Here is a 20800-nt window from a genome sequence, read left to right on the forward strand (position 1 = left end):
CTATAGCTGCTTGATGACTTGAATTCAATGCAAACTAACATAAAATTTCAATTTGCGTTGTTTAGTCGACTAATCTCGGTTATTTTCTGTTTTTATTTGTGACATAACCAGTTTCTTCAAATTTGACTAATAGTTAGCCAATATATGCCTGGCTTACATTTTGACCTGGATGCTTTTTGTTAAAATGTTGAGCTGTTCTTAAGAAAAATTTATTTTGGTAACCATAAATAAAAATGATGTCTATACGTTCAGCTATGTTGCACTCCCTTTCTTAAAGATAAGAAGTATTAAGTATAAGCTTTTCGTTTGAACTGTACCGAAAAACAACTATTCTTACTAGTTCTAATTCTAGTACAAATTAGTTCTGTTAGGCAGAAAGCCAAACAGAATTATGGAAAAGTGTGCCATAGCTGTTAAAATACTTGCCAGATAGATATTGTTGCTTGACAACTTAAGAAGTTATATTTTTAATAGAAAACATTTGAGTATTAAAATTAAGCAAGATTTGTGTGTTCTTGAGTACGTTAAGTAAGTGATCAATTTCTAAGTAAAAAAAATTTAAGTATAGTGACGCCGAATTAAATATTGGGATTCCACTTAAAATAACAAAAGCAGCAAAAGCCATATCTAACAACTTGCTAACAAAAAAACTGCAAAGCAAATACACTTTTGCCTATTAAAACTTCACGGACTGGAAAAAAATCTTATATTATGACCAACTTACTCTTAAATATAAATCATCTTCGCTTTGGGCACATTATTCTATGCTAAAAAGTTATAAATCAATATTGGCATTAAATGCTGGTATTTATATTAAAAAAAATATTCGAAACTCAACGCATTTAAAAGAAAAACAAAAGATTGTAGTATAGATATTGTGCAAGAAAAAACAAAAACCATTACTTTAAAATCCAGATGATCCAGATCAGGATCATCCGGCAACCAAAGTAAGAATTCAAAAAAACGCATACATTTAAAAACTGATTGTTTTATTTTATTTTTTCACTAAGGATTGCATTTATTATGGGAATTAACGGTGCTTGCCACAGTACTGGGTTGTGGCAGATAAAAATAACTAATACTAAATAACTAATACTAAGGATCTAGGATCAGAATATTTTGTAAATATTTTAAGTATCAAGACAAATACTCTCAGAACATTTACGGTAGCTAATATGTTCTATAAAATATGGAGTAGTAGTAGTAATAGTAATGGTGGAGGAGCTGAATCTCGACAAGAAGGCCTAAATAGTCCCTTTTTGTCAATCGCAGAATCAACTATCCCTACGCCTTTGAAAGTTTTCCTTCTCAGGCGACTCCACCTATCACAGACACCTAGTATGTTATAAAGTTTGTTGTTATAAAGTTTCCTTTCCTCTGCCACAATTCAGACAGAACGGGCTTTCTCTTATACCAAGAAGGTAGATGCCTGTTTAAAAAGTTATGCCCAGTCAAGACTCGCACCAAGTCTTTGATGCCCTGTCGGGTCTTTGCTAGCAGTCACATTGCTTTATGGCCGTCATCATCTCCTTGAGATGTCTGCATCCTTCTGTCCTTCAATTTTTCCTTGTTTCTCCCAGGCTCACCGATTAAGTGCCTGGGAGATTGTTTTTTACTGAGACCGAGACACGGTTCGGGGCCTACTAAAAAGGTTAACGGATCTTGTTTTCCCAGTTCGTCAGCTCGCTTATTGCTCTCGACACTCTGGTGTCCTGGGACCCGCCTCAGCCTCACTTCTCTGCACTCACGGACTAACGTTGAACGTTGAGCTGGCACTGGGTTGGGCCATATTAGAGCTGTCGCCTTATTTATCACCTGCTTTACATGAGTTACTGTCAAAAGTAACTCCCAAGTATTTGACGTGCTGCTCTTTGAAGTTAGGCGAGTCTGATACATAATGGGTGGTTTAAAGATTTGTCAAATTCCACCTTTTAGTAAAGAGAATGAGGTCTTTGAAAGAGAATGAGGGTTGACCGACAGCCCTGTCTTCTGACACCACTGTTCCACTATCTCGCACGCGGATGGCATCTGCTCACAGACTGTGTTCACGAATTTACCCGTGACCATCACTAGTCCGTGGTCCGTGTATGGCTGCATAAAAGCCTGCAAGTTCTAGCTTCCTGCGGAGACTGTCCATCACCAGACACCAAAGGTGTGGCGGAAGGCAGCTGCCTTGCGGGCAGCCGCCCTTCACCCTGGTCTCATCACGACATTCTCCTAAAGTAGCACTGATCTTCTAGTCTTCCAGCGCCGTTTTGATCCCTTTTGGCCCACCTGACCTGGTGAGCCGGAGTACCCCTAGTCAGAAGGGCGTGCAGATACTAAAGATATAAAATAGATATAAAATATGTAAAGCCTTTATTGATATTAGACCCAAAAATCCGTCTTGCACGAATCGATTATTCCTTAATTATCAAAAAAGAAAATATACCATCCAGACTGCATTAGTATCAAAAAATTTGGTTTAATAGGAAAGAAAATTGCTCATTTTTTAAAGCTTTCCCAATCCTAAGCTATACACATGTCACACACTAAAATTATTAGCTACTATTCTTGTAGACGGGATATAACTACCATAAAAAGACAAGAAGGGTGGAAATCCACCGCCGTCGCAGAAGGCCAGTTAGAAATAAAATGGATACTGGAAATAAAATATTTTAATTAGTTAATGTTAAGAACTACCAGCACATTATCAAACTACCCTAACTTTAAAAGTTTCAAATTGTTTTAATATTGCTATACATATTTTAAAGAAAATACAGTAAATTTCAATTGTGTTAAATTGTGAGAATTTCTGTGAGGGTGAATAAGATCGAATTCAGTTTAAATATAAATAATAATATTTTTATAATAAATATTACACATAAATATACCTTGATAAGACAATAATTTCCTATGTCAAAAAGGGTAAAATTATTCGTTATGCTAAATTTATAACAATAAATACTACTATATTTAAGATAAAAATAGTTACGTTATTAAAATTAATCGCAAAATTAAGTATTTTTAACTATCAAGTTAAAGCACTCTCCCAGATTTTTAGTATAAAGTTGTTACACAGAACAACATAAACAGAAATTAAGATAACAAAAATTGGTCTTGTCACTATATAAATAAAATATTTGATTCTCAAAATAATCCGAAAATATCAACATAATATATGCTGCTTTGTTTGCAGTTTTTGTTTTGGATGGCCTAGTTGCCTACGAAATTAGGTAATCTATATACCTAAGTATAAATGTATATTCTTCATTAGACCTGCGTCGTGTTTGATGTTTTTTATGGTCGATTTCTAAATGTGCTGAATATTAATGCATCATATATTTCACTTGCAACACATTACAAAAACTAAGACTGACTTATTTAATAAATATTATTCGCTTCCTAATACAATAGTTTAGTTTTACCATTTCTTAATATTAATAATAATAACAATAATAATAATAATAATGACTTTTAATATTTCCGAATGATACAATATATAAACTTGGTGCTAAGGTCTAATAGGCGCAGTCTATACTATAGCTACTCTACTGAACCTTATACCTAAAGCGAAAACTACCTAGACAATATTTACAGAGTTCTTATCATATAAAAAAATTATATAACAATCCCTAATTTAACAAAAAAAAATTAGATTCGTGACTTTAGTATTTCATATCATAATAATAAGTTTACACCCTAAACGTTAATGCACTCAGATTAGCTACTCTAAAACACCCGTTATATGCTACATGAGATATTTTATGCAGGACTCAATTTTTCAAAGGAAAACTTTTTTCAAAATTCAAAGGAGACTTCCGTTAAATGTCTTAAATTATTAGGAATTCTGTTATTGCTTCGCTACATTATAACTAAACGAACTTTCAAAAATAGATGTGTAAAGTGGTATAGTCATAGAGCCCATATCGCGAAGATCTAAATTATGTAATTTAGCGCGAAACTGTTAAAATATTAGACTAATTGAAACTCCTTGTTAGCAATTAAACTAAAGTATATTAGGAACGTTTTATGGTGATTACAGAAATAAATAAATGATCACATTGATCACATAACAAAAGTATTCTTCTTAAACTAAATACCAGTAATAAAGGGGAGCTACTACACTACAGAAGCGTAAAAGCATGAAAACTTACAGTCCCGAATATTAAATTATAACACTTTTAGCGCCATCTGTTACGTGTAGCTCAAAGTCTAATATATTCACATAATTTGAATATTTAATAATCACATACAGAGATCATAAAAGTATAATAATATTCTAGATATTTAACAGAAACTTAATTTTTTTGTATAAATAAGTCGGACATTTCCTTGCTAATATTCTATAAATTAAGACTTTTGTGTGCTAATTCTACCAAAAAGCAAGGCTTAAAATTTTGAGGGATTGAGTTCTAAGCAATGTTTCTGTGAGATCAAACAAAGTCTATTAAAATCTTCATCCAATTGCTTTATGGTTTGTAGGAATTGGTAAAAAAGGATTTATACATTTGTGTATCATCCGCGTAAAAACGAAGTAGTGCAAACCTAATGTATTTGGTTATCTGTGTAGTTAATGTAAGCAGAAGAGGTCCCAAAATGAATCCTCGAGGAACACCGAATAAAAGCTGTTTTGCACTAGGCATTTTACCGTTGCCTCTTACTCTTTGATTTCTGCTTTGTAAGTAAGTTACATGACCGTATATCAAAACCCAAATATTTAAAAATTGCCAAAAGAAGAGTGTGATTTATCTTGTCAAACGTTTTTGAGTAGTCTAAGAGAATTAAGATAGTTAGTTCATTATATTTGATAGCTTGAATTATATCATATGTGACCTTCAAAAGCGCTGTCGAGTAACTATATCCTGGTCGAAATCCAGATTGTACTTCCGGTAGTAAATTATATTTTTGTATGTTCTATTATCTGGGTATTAAGAGCTATTTTTTCTAAGAGCTTAGAAAAAAGTTTACAAACCGGGTGTAAGTCTTTCTGTAGGATTACTTACTTTAGGAAGAGGTGTTACCAAGTAGCAATTCCATTTATTAGCAAAAGATGACGTTTCTATACAATAGTTTACTAAATGTGTTTTTACAGGAAAAATTATTGGACAAGAAAATAGCAACATATACCAATCAATACCACTATCATCATATCCTATCGCTTTTGATTTATTTTGAAACAGGGCATGTTTAAGCTCTTGGACAGTAGCTAATCTGAAATGAAAAACATTGGTATTTGACAATTAATTATTAATGTAAGAATTTAACAAAGCAGGGTTAAGTTCTGGTATATTAACAATATAGTTGTTAATATCCTCTGCAGACCAATGCCCCGAACTTAAACAATTTTTAGATGACCCATAAATATCCAAGTCACGCATTAATTTCCAGTTTTCTCTAGTTACCGGATAACTCTAATTTAATTTTCAAAATACCCCTTTCTTCCCTCTTAAAAGTTGCAGTTACAAAACTTCTTAACTCTTTATAAGATTCTCAGTCTTCACGTGACTGCTTTTATACTTAAAGCTTTATTTCTAAACGATATTAAATATTTTAAATTAGGTGTTATCCAGGAAATTATTTTCTTAATAATGCGCATAGTTTTTTTTAGAGCATAAATATCAAAAAGTTCTATTAAAAAGTTAGTAAATACATACATACACACCGTTTAAAATTGTCAAATGAAAAGAACTGAAGAAAATTGCTTGAAAATTAATAACATTCTTTACATAAAACATTACCCACCTCCTCGCCCAGTAGTACGATCTTGCCTAACTAAATTATAGCCTGGAATTTCGAAAAACTCATCCGTCGTATAATTAGTTAAACATAACTCTACTATATCAAAATTATTATTCAATACATAAGACTTAAAATAAGTATATTTTGGTAGCAAAGAACGAATATTAATTTGATCTATTTTTAGTTTGTCAGCCACTGTTACTCTTTAAATATTTTTATAAGTAAATTAAACATTAATGTAAATACATAATTTAAATATAAAGTTAAATATAATGTTAAGCAGTAATTTCATATCAAAGTCCGTATCATTCCTAATTACTAGGTACATTTCACCATCAGCTTTTCGAACCAAAATTCGGCCATTTCTCTACGTCTACCATATATATTTATAGTCCTTCAAGTGCTGCTTGGTCCTCTTAAGAAGTAGATAACTTTCTTTTATGAGCTCCCGTTCAATATAAATCGGTGTTGAATCTCTCATACCAGAATTGCTAGCAGTGATTTTTCCTTTGGTGGCCCTGGATCGTAAGAGCCGCTACTTTATTTCTTTAGATTTCTAGGTAATTATGAATTTTACCTTATTTTTAATAAGTATGTGTTGCATCTGATCCACATTACTTTCCTTGACTTCTGGACATACCTTATGTAGGAATTTTAATACACAAATATCCTTATTTTCCGCTTTAACGGAAGCTAGAAGTCCAGTAACACAAACATTACTTTTTATTTTAGCAGACTGTTTCATATTTATCGCTGATTTAAGTTTTTATAGGATCTTTTTCCAAGTTTTAATACATTATGTTATTTTACTTTAGAATACTGCTAAGGTGATTATTTGATTTCTCTGTGCCTTTTCGTTTTATTAATTATTTTTTAAATAACATTCGTAGGATAACAGGAAATCATATTTTTTGTAATATTAGTTTTTGTTATCTGTTCGAGAACAAAACATTGTCTAAATTGATTATGTCTCCAACTGATTCTGAGTAAACCACGATAGCCAGATCGCTACGTGTCAAATGCCTAACAAAGTAGTTAATTAAGAATTTACTTATTAATCGAAAAAAGACTTAGACGTATCGTAGATTAATTATTAGGCACAAAATGTAATATTATATTTGTACTAAAACAATTCAACTTTAATTAAGAATATCTATACAAACAATAAGTAGAGAGAGTTATTTTACTTTTAAAATTTTTATTAAGAATTTATTTTATATATTTATCCCAACATGATATTATAATTGTAATATTATTATTATTTTAGAAAATATGAAGGATACCCTTTTGTTGGTATCTTTCGGGCCACTAAGCCGGTTATGTTACTTCGAGATCCAGAATTGGTTTATCGGGTATTGGTAAAAGATTTTAAGTCTTTTCGGAATAATGAAATGTTTATAGATAAAGATACGGATCCCATTTTTGGAAGAAATCCATTTATATTACGGGATCAAGAATGGAAAGACACCAGGCAAATGCTTACACCCGGAATGACAAGTGGAAAGGTATACTAATCTTTTATATAATTGGCTTTAGATATTTTTATTATAAATTTATATCATAATTTATAACTCATAAAAGATAACTCTAAATAAGTTTAATACTAAAGTTGAAATATGTCGTAATATTTAATGCTACAAACTATTCTAATTTAAAAAGTCCAAAACAGATATTGTGCCGTCTCATAATTCTGTTTCTGCGAAAGACAAATGTGGACCAAATAAAATAAATGTTTTAATAATGAAATAGGTTTTTAGTTTTATACATAGCTCAAAGAGGTTGCTTTTTAGGTTATGCCGTATTGATTGTTAAAGTCTAAAGTTTTCCTATAATTTTTAAATTATACAAAATTATTTTAAAGTTAAGTTACTCTTTAAATTGTAAAGGTATTCTTTAAAATAGTAGAATATGGAACTTAGGATATAAAATTAGAAAAAAATAGTAAGATAATCTGATCAATGGCTATTATTTGACAAAATTATTTTAAGGGTGTAAAACACAATGACTATTTGTATAGTATTTGAAGTTTCTATATTTCTAATTGTTAAATAGAAGTACATATTATTATTTTGTAGGAGAATGTGTATATATAGATAACAAAATAACGAAGTCTTTATCTCCAAGAAAAAATGCATGTAGGTCATTTAGTTAAATGTATTAGGCATTTCGGGTGTGTAAACACTTAAACAGCCATCAGATACAGAACATCACAAAAAACATATACCTTCAACAAATAAAACTCAAAAAATAGTTTTAGTAGGATTTTTTTCTCAAAGGTAGTATGTAATTAAATCAGAAAAAACTATATATACAGGGTGAGCAAATAAGCGAGGTAAACGGGTGTATCTCAGGACCTGTATGCACATCTGGCAACAATGGAATATTTTAATGAATATAAATAAATGTTTACGTGTGATGTGATCAATAAGTATTTTAATTAAATATACATAAGTGCTTCTTTTGTCTCTTGTAATATAATGAGAGTGACATATAGACAAGACTGCTCTTGACAATGGCTATAGCCGAAACGCGTCGAGCAAACTAAAGTTTTTACTAAACAGTAGAAATTTGAATTTTTTATTTTCTTGCCCTTAATAGTATCACACTGCACCTTAAAGAATACCTCAACTCTATTGTGGTTTAAGGCTCAGCGATAATAATAGGGGAGGGAAAGGCTACTGAAAGTGTAATCATTAATTTTGTTTTAGATGTTCATTTTCATTACTACTTTATAGTTCTGGAATTGATTTTTCTTGAATAACTTAGTAGTAGAAGTACTTGGTATAAATTATTAATTATACTTAATTCAAATTAAATTCACCAAGAAATCCAAAAATCAATAAATTATTATTAATAAAGGATCAATGCATTAACAACGTCAAATATGACAAGTTTAAAAGGTATTTGTTTATTGTGTACCATAACAACGTTTGCAAGAATGGTGCATTTAGAAAAACAAAAAATGCCGATAAAAAGATGCAAAATATTTTCGTTTACATTCTTTTTCAGGTTGTTTTTTAAAAAATACACTGCATTTTAAAAAACATATTTTTTTTTTACATTAAATAACTTAAAATAGAACTTCTCTGTTTGAATAACTATAGTATCACTAAAAATAACATATTATGGTTCTTTTTAATTAAAATCTATTCATAGCCGTAGGGAGAGTTTTTTTTTATAGGTTTCATATTATTTTTTTATTTTCTTGCTGAATCCGAGATATTTTTCACTTTTTCCGGGATACCCTATATATAAAGCCTGCATCAGGAAAATATTTTAGGAATGTCCGATTTTTCAAGTAATATTTTGGGAAATTTTATTGCAAGTAATATAGCTACCCTCATTAAAGTCAGACGCTTATTAATGTCGTACTGAAAAAAAGTTTTTTCTTATATTTAATTTTTGGACTTTAAAAAGTGAACACCTGCATTTCTCCTAGTCTCACTTGACTAGTTGAGAGAACATTGTCTCTAACACGTCTAGCTATGGATGTTATACAGTGCGAGTATGTAACTTGGAATAAATTCGATAATAAATAAATGGAAGCGTGTTCGGAAAAACGCTCAGACACTTCAATTGAGTTTGTAAGTTTCGCATTTTTTACAATACATTTTTTATACAGGGTGTGCCATGTAGGCGGGGCTAAAACCAACTTTCTTATTTTAAATAGGACACCCTATATGTTATTATATTTTTGAACTCTGCATAAAATTCCAAACATTTTGATGTCACACGCAATACCTTTATTTACGTGTTTTTAAGTTTTAATTTCTTATTTTAAAAATGTTTTAAATTAAAAAAATAAGCGTTACAGTAAACAGTTTTTTTTTCATAATGTATTTTATAAATATCCTATCAAAATATGGCATTTTTATAAATTTTTTTTTGACATTTTATAAATTTTGACATTGCTACAAGACTGTCGGATAATCAGATTTAAGTTATTTTTAATTTTTTTACGAAATGAGCTATTTAGTAAAAAGCACAAGATTTAGATCTTAATGATGATTGGGTACGGAGATAGAACAAGAACCCAAAATTAAGTTTATGGACAATTTATGAAATTAATTTGTCAACAACAATTTATGGAATTAATGCAGAATAATAATCTTATTACAGAAAACGTCCCTTTTTTCGATGAGTTAACATTTATGCTGAACGGAGAAGTAAATCGTCAAAATTGCTGTTATTGGGCACAAGAAAATTCATATTGGATGAGGCAAGGCCACACTCAATACCCAGAAAAAGTAAATTGTTGTAGGCTAAATTTTCTTTGAAAAAAATTTAAATGAAGCAAGGTACTGACAGTTTTTACACGAAGAACTAATTCCAAATCTAGCTGTTTTATTCCCTGATCTAATAGAAGCTGATAGGCCGAATAGAAACATCTGGCTTCAGCAAGATGATGCGCCTTTCTCATTCTGCAAGACCTGTTCGAAACTATCTGGGTACTATTTTTCGAGACAGATGCATTGACAGGAGAGGACATTTTGAATAGCCACCAAGATCGCCTGATTTAAATCCGCTGGATTTTTTCCTATGGGGATATTTGAAATCCAAAAATTATGTGACCAAAAGTGTCGAAACATTTCTCCAGAATGCATAAGAAACGTTCAAAATAAATTTGTAGTATGTTTAGGGCATTGCCAAATAGTAAATGGCTTACATTTTGAACACTTATTAAAGAAAAAGATTTAAAAGAACCCTATTTAAGTTAATAAAATACGTTTTCTTTAACGCCCTGTATCTTAAAAACAATCAAATAAAAGTATGGAATGTGATATATTAAAATGCTTGGAATTTTTTGGAGAATCTAAGAACATATTAACATATAGGGTGTCCTATTTAAAATAAGAAAGTTGATATTAGCCCCACCTACATGACACACCCTGTATAAAAAATTTTTATTGTAAAAAATGCGCAACTTACAATCTCAGTTGACGTATCCGAGCGTTTTTTCCGAACACGCTCCCATTTATTTATTATCGAATTTATTCCAAGTTATAGACTCGCACTGTATATTTAGTCTTTACAGGATGATATCAAAATCATTGCCAGGGAGTCAATAATTTTTTTCTTAGTAAAAATTTTGTAATTTGAATCGTTATTTTGGTTTCCTACATTGTATTTTTCATAAAAGAAAAACCAATTAATATCTCTTTCGGTTTTATTAAAAATTGACTTAAAGCGATAATTTTAGACGTTGAATAAAATTGGACTAAAGCAAACATATAATGTAATGCATTAATAATATTGGTAATTGTAATAGTAATTTACTATAGGTTTTGGCATCAACTGTCAACACTACTAACGTATAAAAATGTATTTAAATTATTTAATCAAAAAATATTTTTAGAAAATCGGTAGAAATGCGATTTTTTATATAAACATTCTATTTTTTTTAATGTACCTGGATTTTTGATGTTTCCAAAATCTTGTAAGAGGTATCTTAACAACATTTTCTGAAATTTCTGACCAAGTCTTATTTAAAGCATAAATTACTCTCTCTATTTAATATACCTACTAGATTTTTTTTCGAAGATCTATAAGTTATAGAAATAAACTGTGCAAGCGTAAGTTGATTTAATTAATCGATTTTTTATAATAAAGGAGATTTCCATAGCTAAAATCGAGCACCTTGACAATAATCTATTTTAATTTATAATTCTTGTTCATTGTAATAATGTTCATGTTCTTACTAAAACACATAATTTTTAGATGAAAAATATGTTCTCTACAATTGAAGTTATTAACAAAAACTTCGTTAAGTATATCGAGAATCATCCCACAGCAAATACGGATGGAATTGAAACTCGTGCATTGACAAAACGGTTGACATTGGATAACGTTGCGAAAGCAGCTTTTGGGATTGACGGGAAATCATTTGAAAGTTATAACGATATATCAGAATTTAACAAACTCGTCAACAAGTTTATGAATCCTGGGACATTAGGATCAATAATTTTTTATTTAGCACAGATATTTCCATGGATTTTTAAAATTAAATGTATCAAGTAAGTTTAAAAAAAAAACAGTCTGTCGTTACAGTTTAATTTTCCAACTTCTTACGTTATTAATTAAATTTTTTACACATTTGCTTATGTATACTTTTCTTTTACTCATAAATACTATTTACTAAAATAAAGCGCCTTTTACTGCTTCGGAACAGTTTAGCTCAGCGCAGCAACTTCCTCAACTCCGTATCAGCGCCGTTGGCATTGCATTTAAACTGAAAGAAAGCTAAACCTCTAAAACTTGAAGCTGATAATTTAATATTCATTTCAAATTTATATTTTTGTCGATATTAAAATTATTTAAGTTTACAAATTATTATATTTTTTAATTTTAGATTTGTGTCCCAAGAGGTAGAAAAGAGGTTGACTGAAATTATAAGTGAAGTAGTGGCTTATCGAAGGAAAAATAATCACAAAGCCCATGATTATTTGCAATTTTTAATAGACCTTTCAAAAGAAAAGAACTTTGGAGATGTTGAAATAACTAGCCATGCTTCCACTCTATTTATTGATGGATATGAAACCTCTTCATTAGTATTAAGCTTTCTGCTCTTAAACTTGGCACGGTTTCCAAATTATCAAGAAAAAATTAGAAAAGATATTAAAAAATATGAAAAAGAGAATAATGGGGAATTGACATATGAAGCAATACATGAAATGCCGTGGCTTGATGCTTGCTTTTATGGTAAGTCAGTCTTGTTTTCAATGACAATTTACAAAGTATATTTTTGCCATCGTTCCCCTTCTTCTATTCAAGGAATGATTATAAATGCTACTTTCAGAATCCTTAAGATTTTCTCCACCAGTTGATATTTCGACGAAAGAATGTACTGAACCCTTCGAATATACTCCAACAGATCCAGAATTCAAAAAAATAACAACCAAATTTTTACCTGGAGATATTGTTATTTTACCTTATGGAATGTTACCGAACGATGAAAAGATATTTCCTGAAGCAAATAAGTTTAAAGCAGAAAGGATGTTTGAACGGGACTCTTTTCAAAAAGCAACATTTACGCCATTTGGGAGTGGTCCTAGAGCATGCATTGGTAATTAAAAAAAAAACATTTTTTTTAAGCTGGGAATGAAAATAAAACTAGCTTAAGTAGGTGTTCAGTAGCTCACGCTAATGTAAAAATATTTCTTGGAAACCCATGAGTAAATACTAATATGAGTGAAATTTTTATCTCACACGCTCAACAATTGAAAAGAAGAAGAAAATAGACTTATTCACGTATTTAAAAGAAATATGAACTTAAATCTGTAACGATACCGTTCGATATACTTAATTTAATTTAAGTTCAAAGAGTTTTAAATACAATAATTTACTTGAGGTATAATAGATTTTTTATATACCTAGGAGCTGAGGTTCAATCTATTAATCTCTGAGCTCGTTTCTTCTTTTCAATATCCTACCTAACTTTGTTATGAATATTACAATTAAAAAACGATAAAAAACAACAAGAAGACCTACTTTTAATTGTAATATTCATAACAAAGTTAGGTAGGATATTAAAAAGAAGATAAAAAAGAAAGAAAAAAGAAAGAAAACGATAAAAAACAACAAGAAGACTTACTTTTAATTGTAATATTCATAACAAAGTTAGGTAGAATATTGAAAAGAAGAAACGAGCTCAGGGATTAATAGATTGAACCTCAGCTCCTAGGTATATAAAAAATCTATTATATCTCAAGTAAATTATTGTATTTAAAACTTATTGAACTTAAATTAAATTAAGTATATCGAACAGTATCGTTACAGATTTAAGTTCATATTTCTTTTATATACGTGAATAAGTCTATTTTCTTCTTCTTTTCAATTGTTGAGCGTGTGAGATAAAAATTTCTAAATTGATTTTTGCTATAAGTGACGTAATACCCAATAGAATAAGTAACTCATTATGAATTCGTCACAACAATACAGATTTTACTTTAATCTAATATGAGTGGTTATACTAATACCTTTAACACTGTAACTATTAGCTTATGAAAATTTTTGAAAGCTTTTTTCAAATCGCTTAATTCTGTTTACAAAGATTGTTGAATGAAAAAAAGATACACAGTTATCTTAGTAGTCTCTCATAATTTATACAAAGTGCTTTAGTTAGCCAACGGCGATTAATCTAATTTTCAGAGAAGCGTTTGATCAGATCGCTTTGTGCATCTGACTTGTCTCAAAGTTGTTTTGCTACAGACTCTAGAATTTATTTAGATATATTAAATATCTACAATAATTGTGCTCTAAAACTTTCTTATTTTAAATGGGATACTTGGTATATTATTACGTATTTCGATAGAAAATAATATTTTAGACACAATGATACTCTATTTGCTACTTTTTGTTTTATACTCATAGAAAAAAATATTTTTTTTGGTTTTATTCAAAACAACCACTTTTGAAATGCGGTTTCTTTTTCCCAATAATTTAATATGATTATTTTTTAAATCGGTTCATAAATAAACCTATATAGTCCAGGACTATTAGACGAAAAGAAGATCAATCTGCTGAAAAAATTCCATCTGGCTGAATTTTTTACCAGAGCTTTTTTTCGACATTATAAATCATCCCTCAAAAGACCCATGAATTCAAGTGGAGCCTTTTTTTATGGGGGGTCAAAGGTAACAAAAAACACTTTTTTACAAATATCGTCGAAACTATCAATCCTACGATAAAATGAGTTATTACCTTTTTTGTTACCAGTATGAAATTCTCCATAAAAAAAGATTGCAGAAAATTGCAGTCAGTGTCGTAACTGTCAAAAATCATAAAATTCGAGTCAAAACGTGTTTTGAAATCGTTTTCTCGTTGAATATTTATGGTAGGGGCTCTATAGGTATTCCCCCTTGTGACCTAGAGCACAACTGGCCCTTTTTTTCTATGGTCGTATGTGCGTCACTGTATACCTGGCTGTGGGACATTGACGTCATTTGACCAGTCTTCAGGCCAGTATTTTGTTATTCTCAGTTGTAAACAGACGTGTATAATTTCTCACAGTTTTTTCGTGATATTATTCACCTAGTTATCGAGAAATGGCCGAAAATTGCATAATTTGCGACAAATCGCTGTCAGACGGAGCGACTGTTTGTGTCGAGCGCGGTATTAAAACCTTATGTGACGCCAGTATCGAGCAAAATGATGGAAAAATTGCATTTTTGCGGAGTGTCGATTCGATAAAAGTACACGTGGTGTGTCGCAAAGAATATACTCGTGCAAGTGGTATTACTGCTGCTAAAAGGGAGCGAGATGCTGTCCCCAGTACCTCGACTGCTAGCCCTCCTCGGCGAAGCATTCTTCGCGTTCTGCCGAGAGCGAGCAATTTGAATTCGACAAAAATTGTTTATTTTGTGGATTGGAGTGTTCTGAAGAACATGAAAGACGAGTTCCTATGAGTCGTCGGCGAAAAATCAAGGAGGTCTCCACATCGACATTTAAAGACAGTGCTTGCTACAGCTCAAAAGCGTAATGATTCTCTTGGTAGGCTAGTTGAGAATCGTATTATTTATGAAGAAGATTTAGTAGCAGTAAATGCGAAATATCAAAGTGAGTGCTACGTCTCTTTCGCGCGAGCTTTATCATTCCAAAAGCATAGGAGACCCCAAGATACGAGGATCTCTTCAGCAATGGAAAGAAATTTTTCATTACATCGAAAATAATAATGACTGGCAATTGATGTTGCCGTGAAATCAAAACTCGTTGAAAAGTACAGTAAAAAAATCGCCATTACCACGAAGAGTCGAAGTTCGACTATGATTTGCTTCTCCGATGTTCGTAATGATATCTTGAACAAAACCTGGTATGAAAATCGAAAATACGATGAAAAAGAAGAACGTTTCAGAATTTTAAAGGCCGCTGCAGCAATCATTCGCGAAGATATTCAATCCACACCTATTGATAGCGATTACTATCCTCCTACAAATCAAATGTTCGACAATATTAATGAAGATATTCTGGAAAGTTTGCAATATTTATTGGAACAAATTATCATTAAAAATAAAAATGGAAAGCTGGAGCCACTAAAATTAAAGTGTACTGCTTTGAGTTATTGCATTATGTGAGCAGTGCGACCACGATTCTTCATATTGCGTTTACAAATTGGCTTATCAGTTTTTCTACATAGAAGATTCGGGTCTAGGCGTATTCTTGACATATTATCAAGCTTGGGATTATCATCATCATATAAAGATACACTTCTCTATGAAGTTGCTGCTATTCACCATCCTCAACCGTTCATATTACTACCTGAAACTGGAACATTTATACAATTCGCTGCTAATAATGCTGATATCAATGCTTATACAATCGATGGTCATAATACCATTCACATAATAAGATACGATAAAGCTGTTAAACTTTCAATGCTACCACCGACATCGAGTGCAGCTCAATCACATTTATGTCGTGTTTATTATCAAGTCCGGAAATGGCTTGGTAAGAATTTGAATCCATTGGATTGGGGATGGATCATGGTTGATAATTATTTACAGCCAATACAAACATTATTGCCACCTGCTCCTGATGTTTTATTAAACACAATCTTTTGTAATTGTACGAAAGGTTGTGGAGGTAATTGTGGATGTAGGAAACGTGGACTACACTGCTCTCCGATTTGCGGCTACTGCCATGGACAATCCTGTTTAAACATAAAATCGGACAATGAAGAGTCCAAAAACATTGAATTTGATGAAAATTTAGATCCAATGAATTTTTTGTGCTCAACACTTGAAGTTGGGGAAGACTTGGAAGATGCCGCATCATTTCACACTGATGACTAAATAAAAAATCCTATTTACATCATATTTTCGTTGTAGCTTCGTGGATTAAGCCTATTAGGGAGATCACATGAAAAAAAAAGCGTCTGGTACTTTACCTCTATGGTGACGTGGAAAAAAGTACAATATTTTACAATTTTTTCAATGTCCAACATTAAAAGTAAAATTTCTATAAAAAAATTACCTCTACGAAAAAAATGCATAAGACCTTTTTTGTGGAGAATTTCATACTGAACAAAAAAGGTAATAGCTCATTTTATCGTAGGATTGATAGTTTCGATGTTATTTGTAAAAAAGTGTTTTTTGTGACCTTTGACCCCCCATAAAAAAAAGCTCCACTTGGATTCATGGAGACTTTTGAGGGATGATTTGTAATGTCAAAAAGAAGCTCTGGTAAAAAATTCAGCCAGATGGGATTTTTTCAGCAGAGAAAGTCTAATCGTCCTGGACTATATAAGAAGAAAAAACCAAGTCACATAAATAAACGCATTAAATTAACAAAAATAGCATAGAAGCCTTTGATTTCTTGAATAACCTGCGTTTTGACGCGTTCTTCAATTGTTTTTTAATTGGCATAATACATGACATTTTGTAAAGCGCAATTTTTATTTATTATTTAAATAAATTTGCTAATATTTGAAATGTTTACCAATAAAAAAAAGTTAATATGCCGTACGCTATATTCCTGCGCATACGTACTTTCATTAGACAAGAAGGTGGTCGTTTCGAACAATACAGTAAAAAGTTTTATTTTAAAATAATTTATAAACCTCATATTTTTTCAGTTTGTCATTAGTGTGTACCTATGATATGTTAGATAAATTTTAAATAAAATATGTAGTATTGAAAAGTTAGTAGGGGAATTCTTAAAGATACAGATAAAAATTATGAAATTTTCTCAAGAAAAAAATGTCCAAATGTCCGTATATGTTTTTCAACAGTTATATATTTTAGAGTCTGATGATGGCGAGAACACTTGCCGAAATGCATCACTCCTGAAATAAGAGGATTAGCATATTATTTGTGGAGAAAAGACTTCCCCTACTAACTTTTAAATATTGTATTGACTCCACCTCAGAATGGACTTTTTTCTTAAAATAAAATATGTAGTATTAAGATATTAAAAAAAATATATTGCATTGAAAAATTTGTTCTGTTATTCTCAAATAGTATTATGACGTTTGATAAAAGTAATGTTTTATGTCAGTTGAAAACAATAGGCAGGCGTGTCATTACAATGCTTCCTGTTCGTTTTTTTGTGAACTAGTTTTTTTCTTCTTATAGGCTTATTTATCAACCGATTTAAAAAATAATCAGATCAAATTATTGGGAAGAAGAAACCGCATTTCAAATGTGGTTGTTCCCAATAATGTGCTTATATGCTGCTAAAATAAAAAACTTTAAGTTTTTTATTTTAAATGGGATTGGTATATTATTACGTATTTTGATATGATTGAGAAAATAATGCTCTGTGAATAATAATACCGCATTTGCTACTTTTTGTTTTTTATTTATAGAAGAAATTAATTTTTTAAAATTTGAAATAGAGTGCCATGAATGGGATGAAAGTTTATATTTTTATCAAGTAATTACAAAAATAATATTCATTGTATTTTAGTACTAGAATTTTTAATATACCTATTTAAAACTTCCATATTAGTATTTTTGGCATTTACTTTATTTTTTTTTAATTAGCACCTTACTATGAACAACTACTTTTAAAATTTAGTTTTTCAGAAATACAGTCAGTAAACAGTTCATATTTTAGTAAACACTAAAATTGCACTTGACAAAATGTCACATATTATGTCAATTAAAAAATAATTGAACAACGTATCAAAACGCCTCCTCCTACTCAAGAAATCAAAGCCTATTAATAATTAAATGCGTTTATTTATGTGACCTAGTTTTTTTTCTTATGGGCTAATTTATCAACGGACTTAAAAAATAATCATATCAAATTATTGAGAACAAAACAACGCATTTCAACAGTGGTTGTTCACAATACAGTTATATTTAAAAAAATAAAGTAAATGCCATAATTACTGATTTGGACATTTTAAATAGGCGTGTGAACGTTGTTTAAAAAAAAAAGTTTTAATTTTTAATGTCATCACGATTATTAAAAATTAAAACTTTCAATGTATTTATGGCACCCTATTGTAAAATTAAATTTTTTAATGAGTATAAAACAAAAAATAGCAAATGCGGTATCATTGTTCTCAGAATATTATTGTCTATCGAAATACATGCTAATATAGTAAGTATCTCATTTAAAATAAGAAAGTAAGTTTTTTTCCGGTTAAATAGGAAGTGACGGAAAACAACTGAATATGTCAAAAGATGTTCTCACGACAATTCCATCATTATACCAAATTTAATTTGTTTATCTTAAAGAGTAAAATAGTTAAGTGTAATTAAGTGTTGCCCTTTTTCCTGTGCCACCCGGTATATTCCCAGATTAATTCAAAAAATCCCTGTATATTTTACTTCAAACCTACACACAATATTATATTACCTAGATATCCTATCTATTATACAGGGTAGTCTCATCAGAAAAACACATTAAAATAGAAAATTATCATCAATACCTTTTTCAGTCATAATTTCGCAAATTTTAGCGAGCAATGCGTCTTTATTTAGCTTTTGCACTAACCGAATCTTATAAGGATGAAACATGTATACTTTTAATATTTTTTGGAGACTTATATGAGTTACGCCCGTGGGAACAGCCAATTGTCTTATACTTAGCATACTATCCATCGCAATTTAGCCCAATATTGCCATCTTTGGGTCATTTAGTACAGTATTTATAATCTGCCTCTTTTTGTCATGAACAAAATCTGTTTCACGAAATTTAGATACCAATTTGCGACTAATTTCTCTAAAAATATGTTTTTACAGGTGCGCTTATGTTCCTTAAATAGCAACGCAACCCGGCATTTATTGTTTTTTTGGAAAGAGCTCAATATTTTCTACTTTTTTTGCAATTAAGTACGGCTTGACCATTCTAGCTTGGCCTCTGAGATGCGCGACCGTGCGAATGAGAGAGTCAGTGTTAAACAAAGACAGAGGATGGGCGGTTTAAAATCTTAGTCCGTGCGTAGATGGTGTCTATGATCTGTCTGTGAGGTGATCTGTCTTCACCTAACCTAATAGTCAGCTCCTCCACAACAATATCCATTATTGGTTCTTTGTCAATGAATTCTTGCTCAAACCTTTTGGCTCGCTCACATCGAGCGTTCCATTTTTCCACTGGAAATTCCTCAAAGATATTGTCACAATTCTCAATGACTTTGTTAAAATTAAAATATACATTTCTTTTCGCCACATACTCCTTCATTTTTGCCCAAACCAGCTCAGCTAGGATTTAGGTCTGGGTGATAAGGGGGTAGCCGTAAAACCTCGTGACCATTTCTATTAAAAAGGTCATCAATTTCATACCTCTTGTATTTAGGTTTGTGCATTTCTATGATGCTGTATAACTGAGGTTTCAACAGTTTCTTGTCGAAATCGATATTTCGTAGCCTTAATCATTCCTCCATCTCCGCTTTCCTAGTCAATGTTGTCGGCGCTTTATCAATTTGTTTGTTGTGGTATGGGGCGTTGTCAATGACCACAACACTGTTTTGTGGCAAATTTGGGATGAGTTTTTCTGAAACCCACTTTTTATAATTATCGTAGTTCATCTCTTGATGGAAGTCTCCACTCGTGCTGGTCGATTTCCACCTAATATAGGCATCGGGGACAAATCCATTTTCGCCACCGGCACGCACTATAATAAGGGGCGGCCCCTTGCTTATTGGTTTTTTTAAAGACCTGCCGGGGATTCATCACTCCATCCCTTCGTATGAGTATGAGTCGAATGGATATATGTTTCATCCATATATGTTATAGGTCGATTTTCTCCTCTATATTGGCGCATCCTTCTAAGAATTTCAATTCGCAGCATTCTAATGGGCTGTTGTTCCATTAGAATTTTCCGGTTGTTTTTCAATTTCCTCCATCGAAACCCAATTTTATGTATTTCTTTTCTTAGACTTTCTTTACAACTTTGGTACTCCATGTCCTCTACAAACTTTTTATGGACTGTCTTTAAAGTGGGAACCACCCTTTCGGTAACATGGTGGTTGATAATGGTTCTGCTTAAAACTCCCAAGTCCGCTTCGTCTAGATGAGTTTTAAGTATTCGATCCGGTTGCTTTTTATTGGGGGTTAAAAATGTTGTCGTACGGCCCGTATCGACTAGTTTTGCTTCACAAAAAAATTGTTGCTGCAGCAACATGTTCCTGCAC

The 20800-nt window shown here is 31.1% G+C and overlaps 2 protein-coding genes across 2 annotated transcripts in view; one reads left to right on the forward strand and one right to left on the reverse strand.

Moving 5' to 3' along the window:
• LOC126735622 (nephrin-like) overlaps nt 1-20800 on the reverse strand; it is a 1136035-nt gene that overhangs the window by 1104856 nt on the left and 10379 nt on the right. The window lies entirely within an intron of this gene.
• Nucleotides 1-20800, forward strand: part of LOC126735625 (probable cytochrome P450 28d1) — a 31008-nt gene that overhangs the window by 8623 nt on the left and 1585 nt on the right. The window contains exons 2-5 of the mRNA XM_050439682.1: nt 6989-7226; nt 11440-11735; nt 12071-12420; nt 12518-12784. Of these exons, the coding sequence (XP_050295639.1) occupies nt 6989-7226; nt 11440-11735; nt 12071-12420; nt 12518-12784 (1151 nt within the window). The remainder of the gene's footprint in view (nt 1-6988; nt 7227-11439; nt 11736-12070; nt 12421-12517; nt 12785-20800) is intronic.

Source organism: Anthonomus grandis, chromosome 4 (genome assembly GCF_022605725.1).
Source record: "Anthonomus grandis grandis chromosome 4, icAntGran1.3, whole genome shotgun sequence".
In the NCBI taxonomy this organism is placed as follows: domain Eukaryota; kingdom Metazoa; phylum Arthropoda; class Insecta; order Coleoptera; family Curculionidae; genus Anthonomus; species Anthonomus grandis.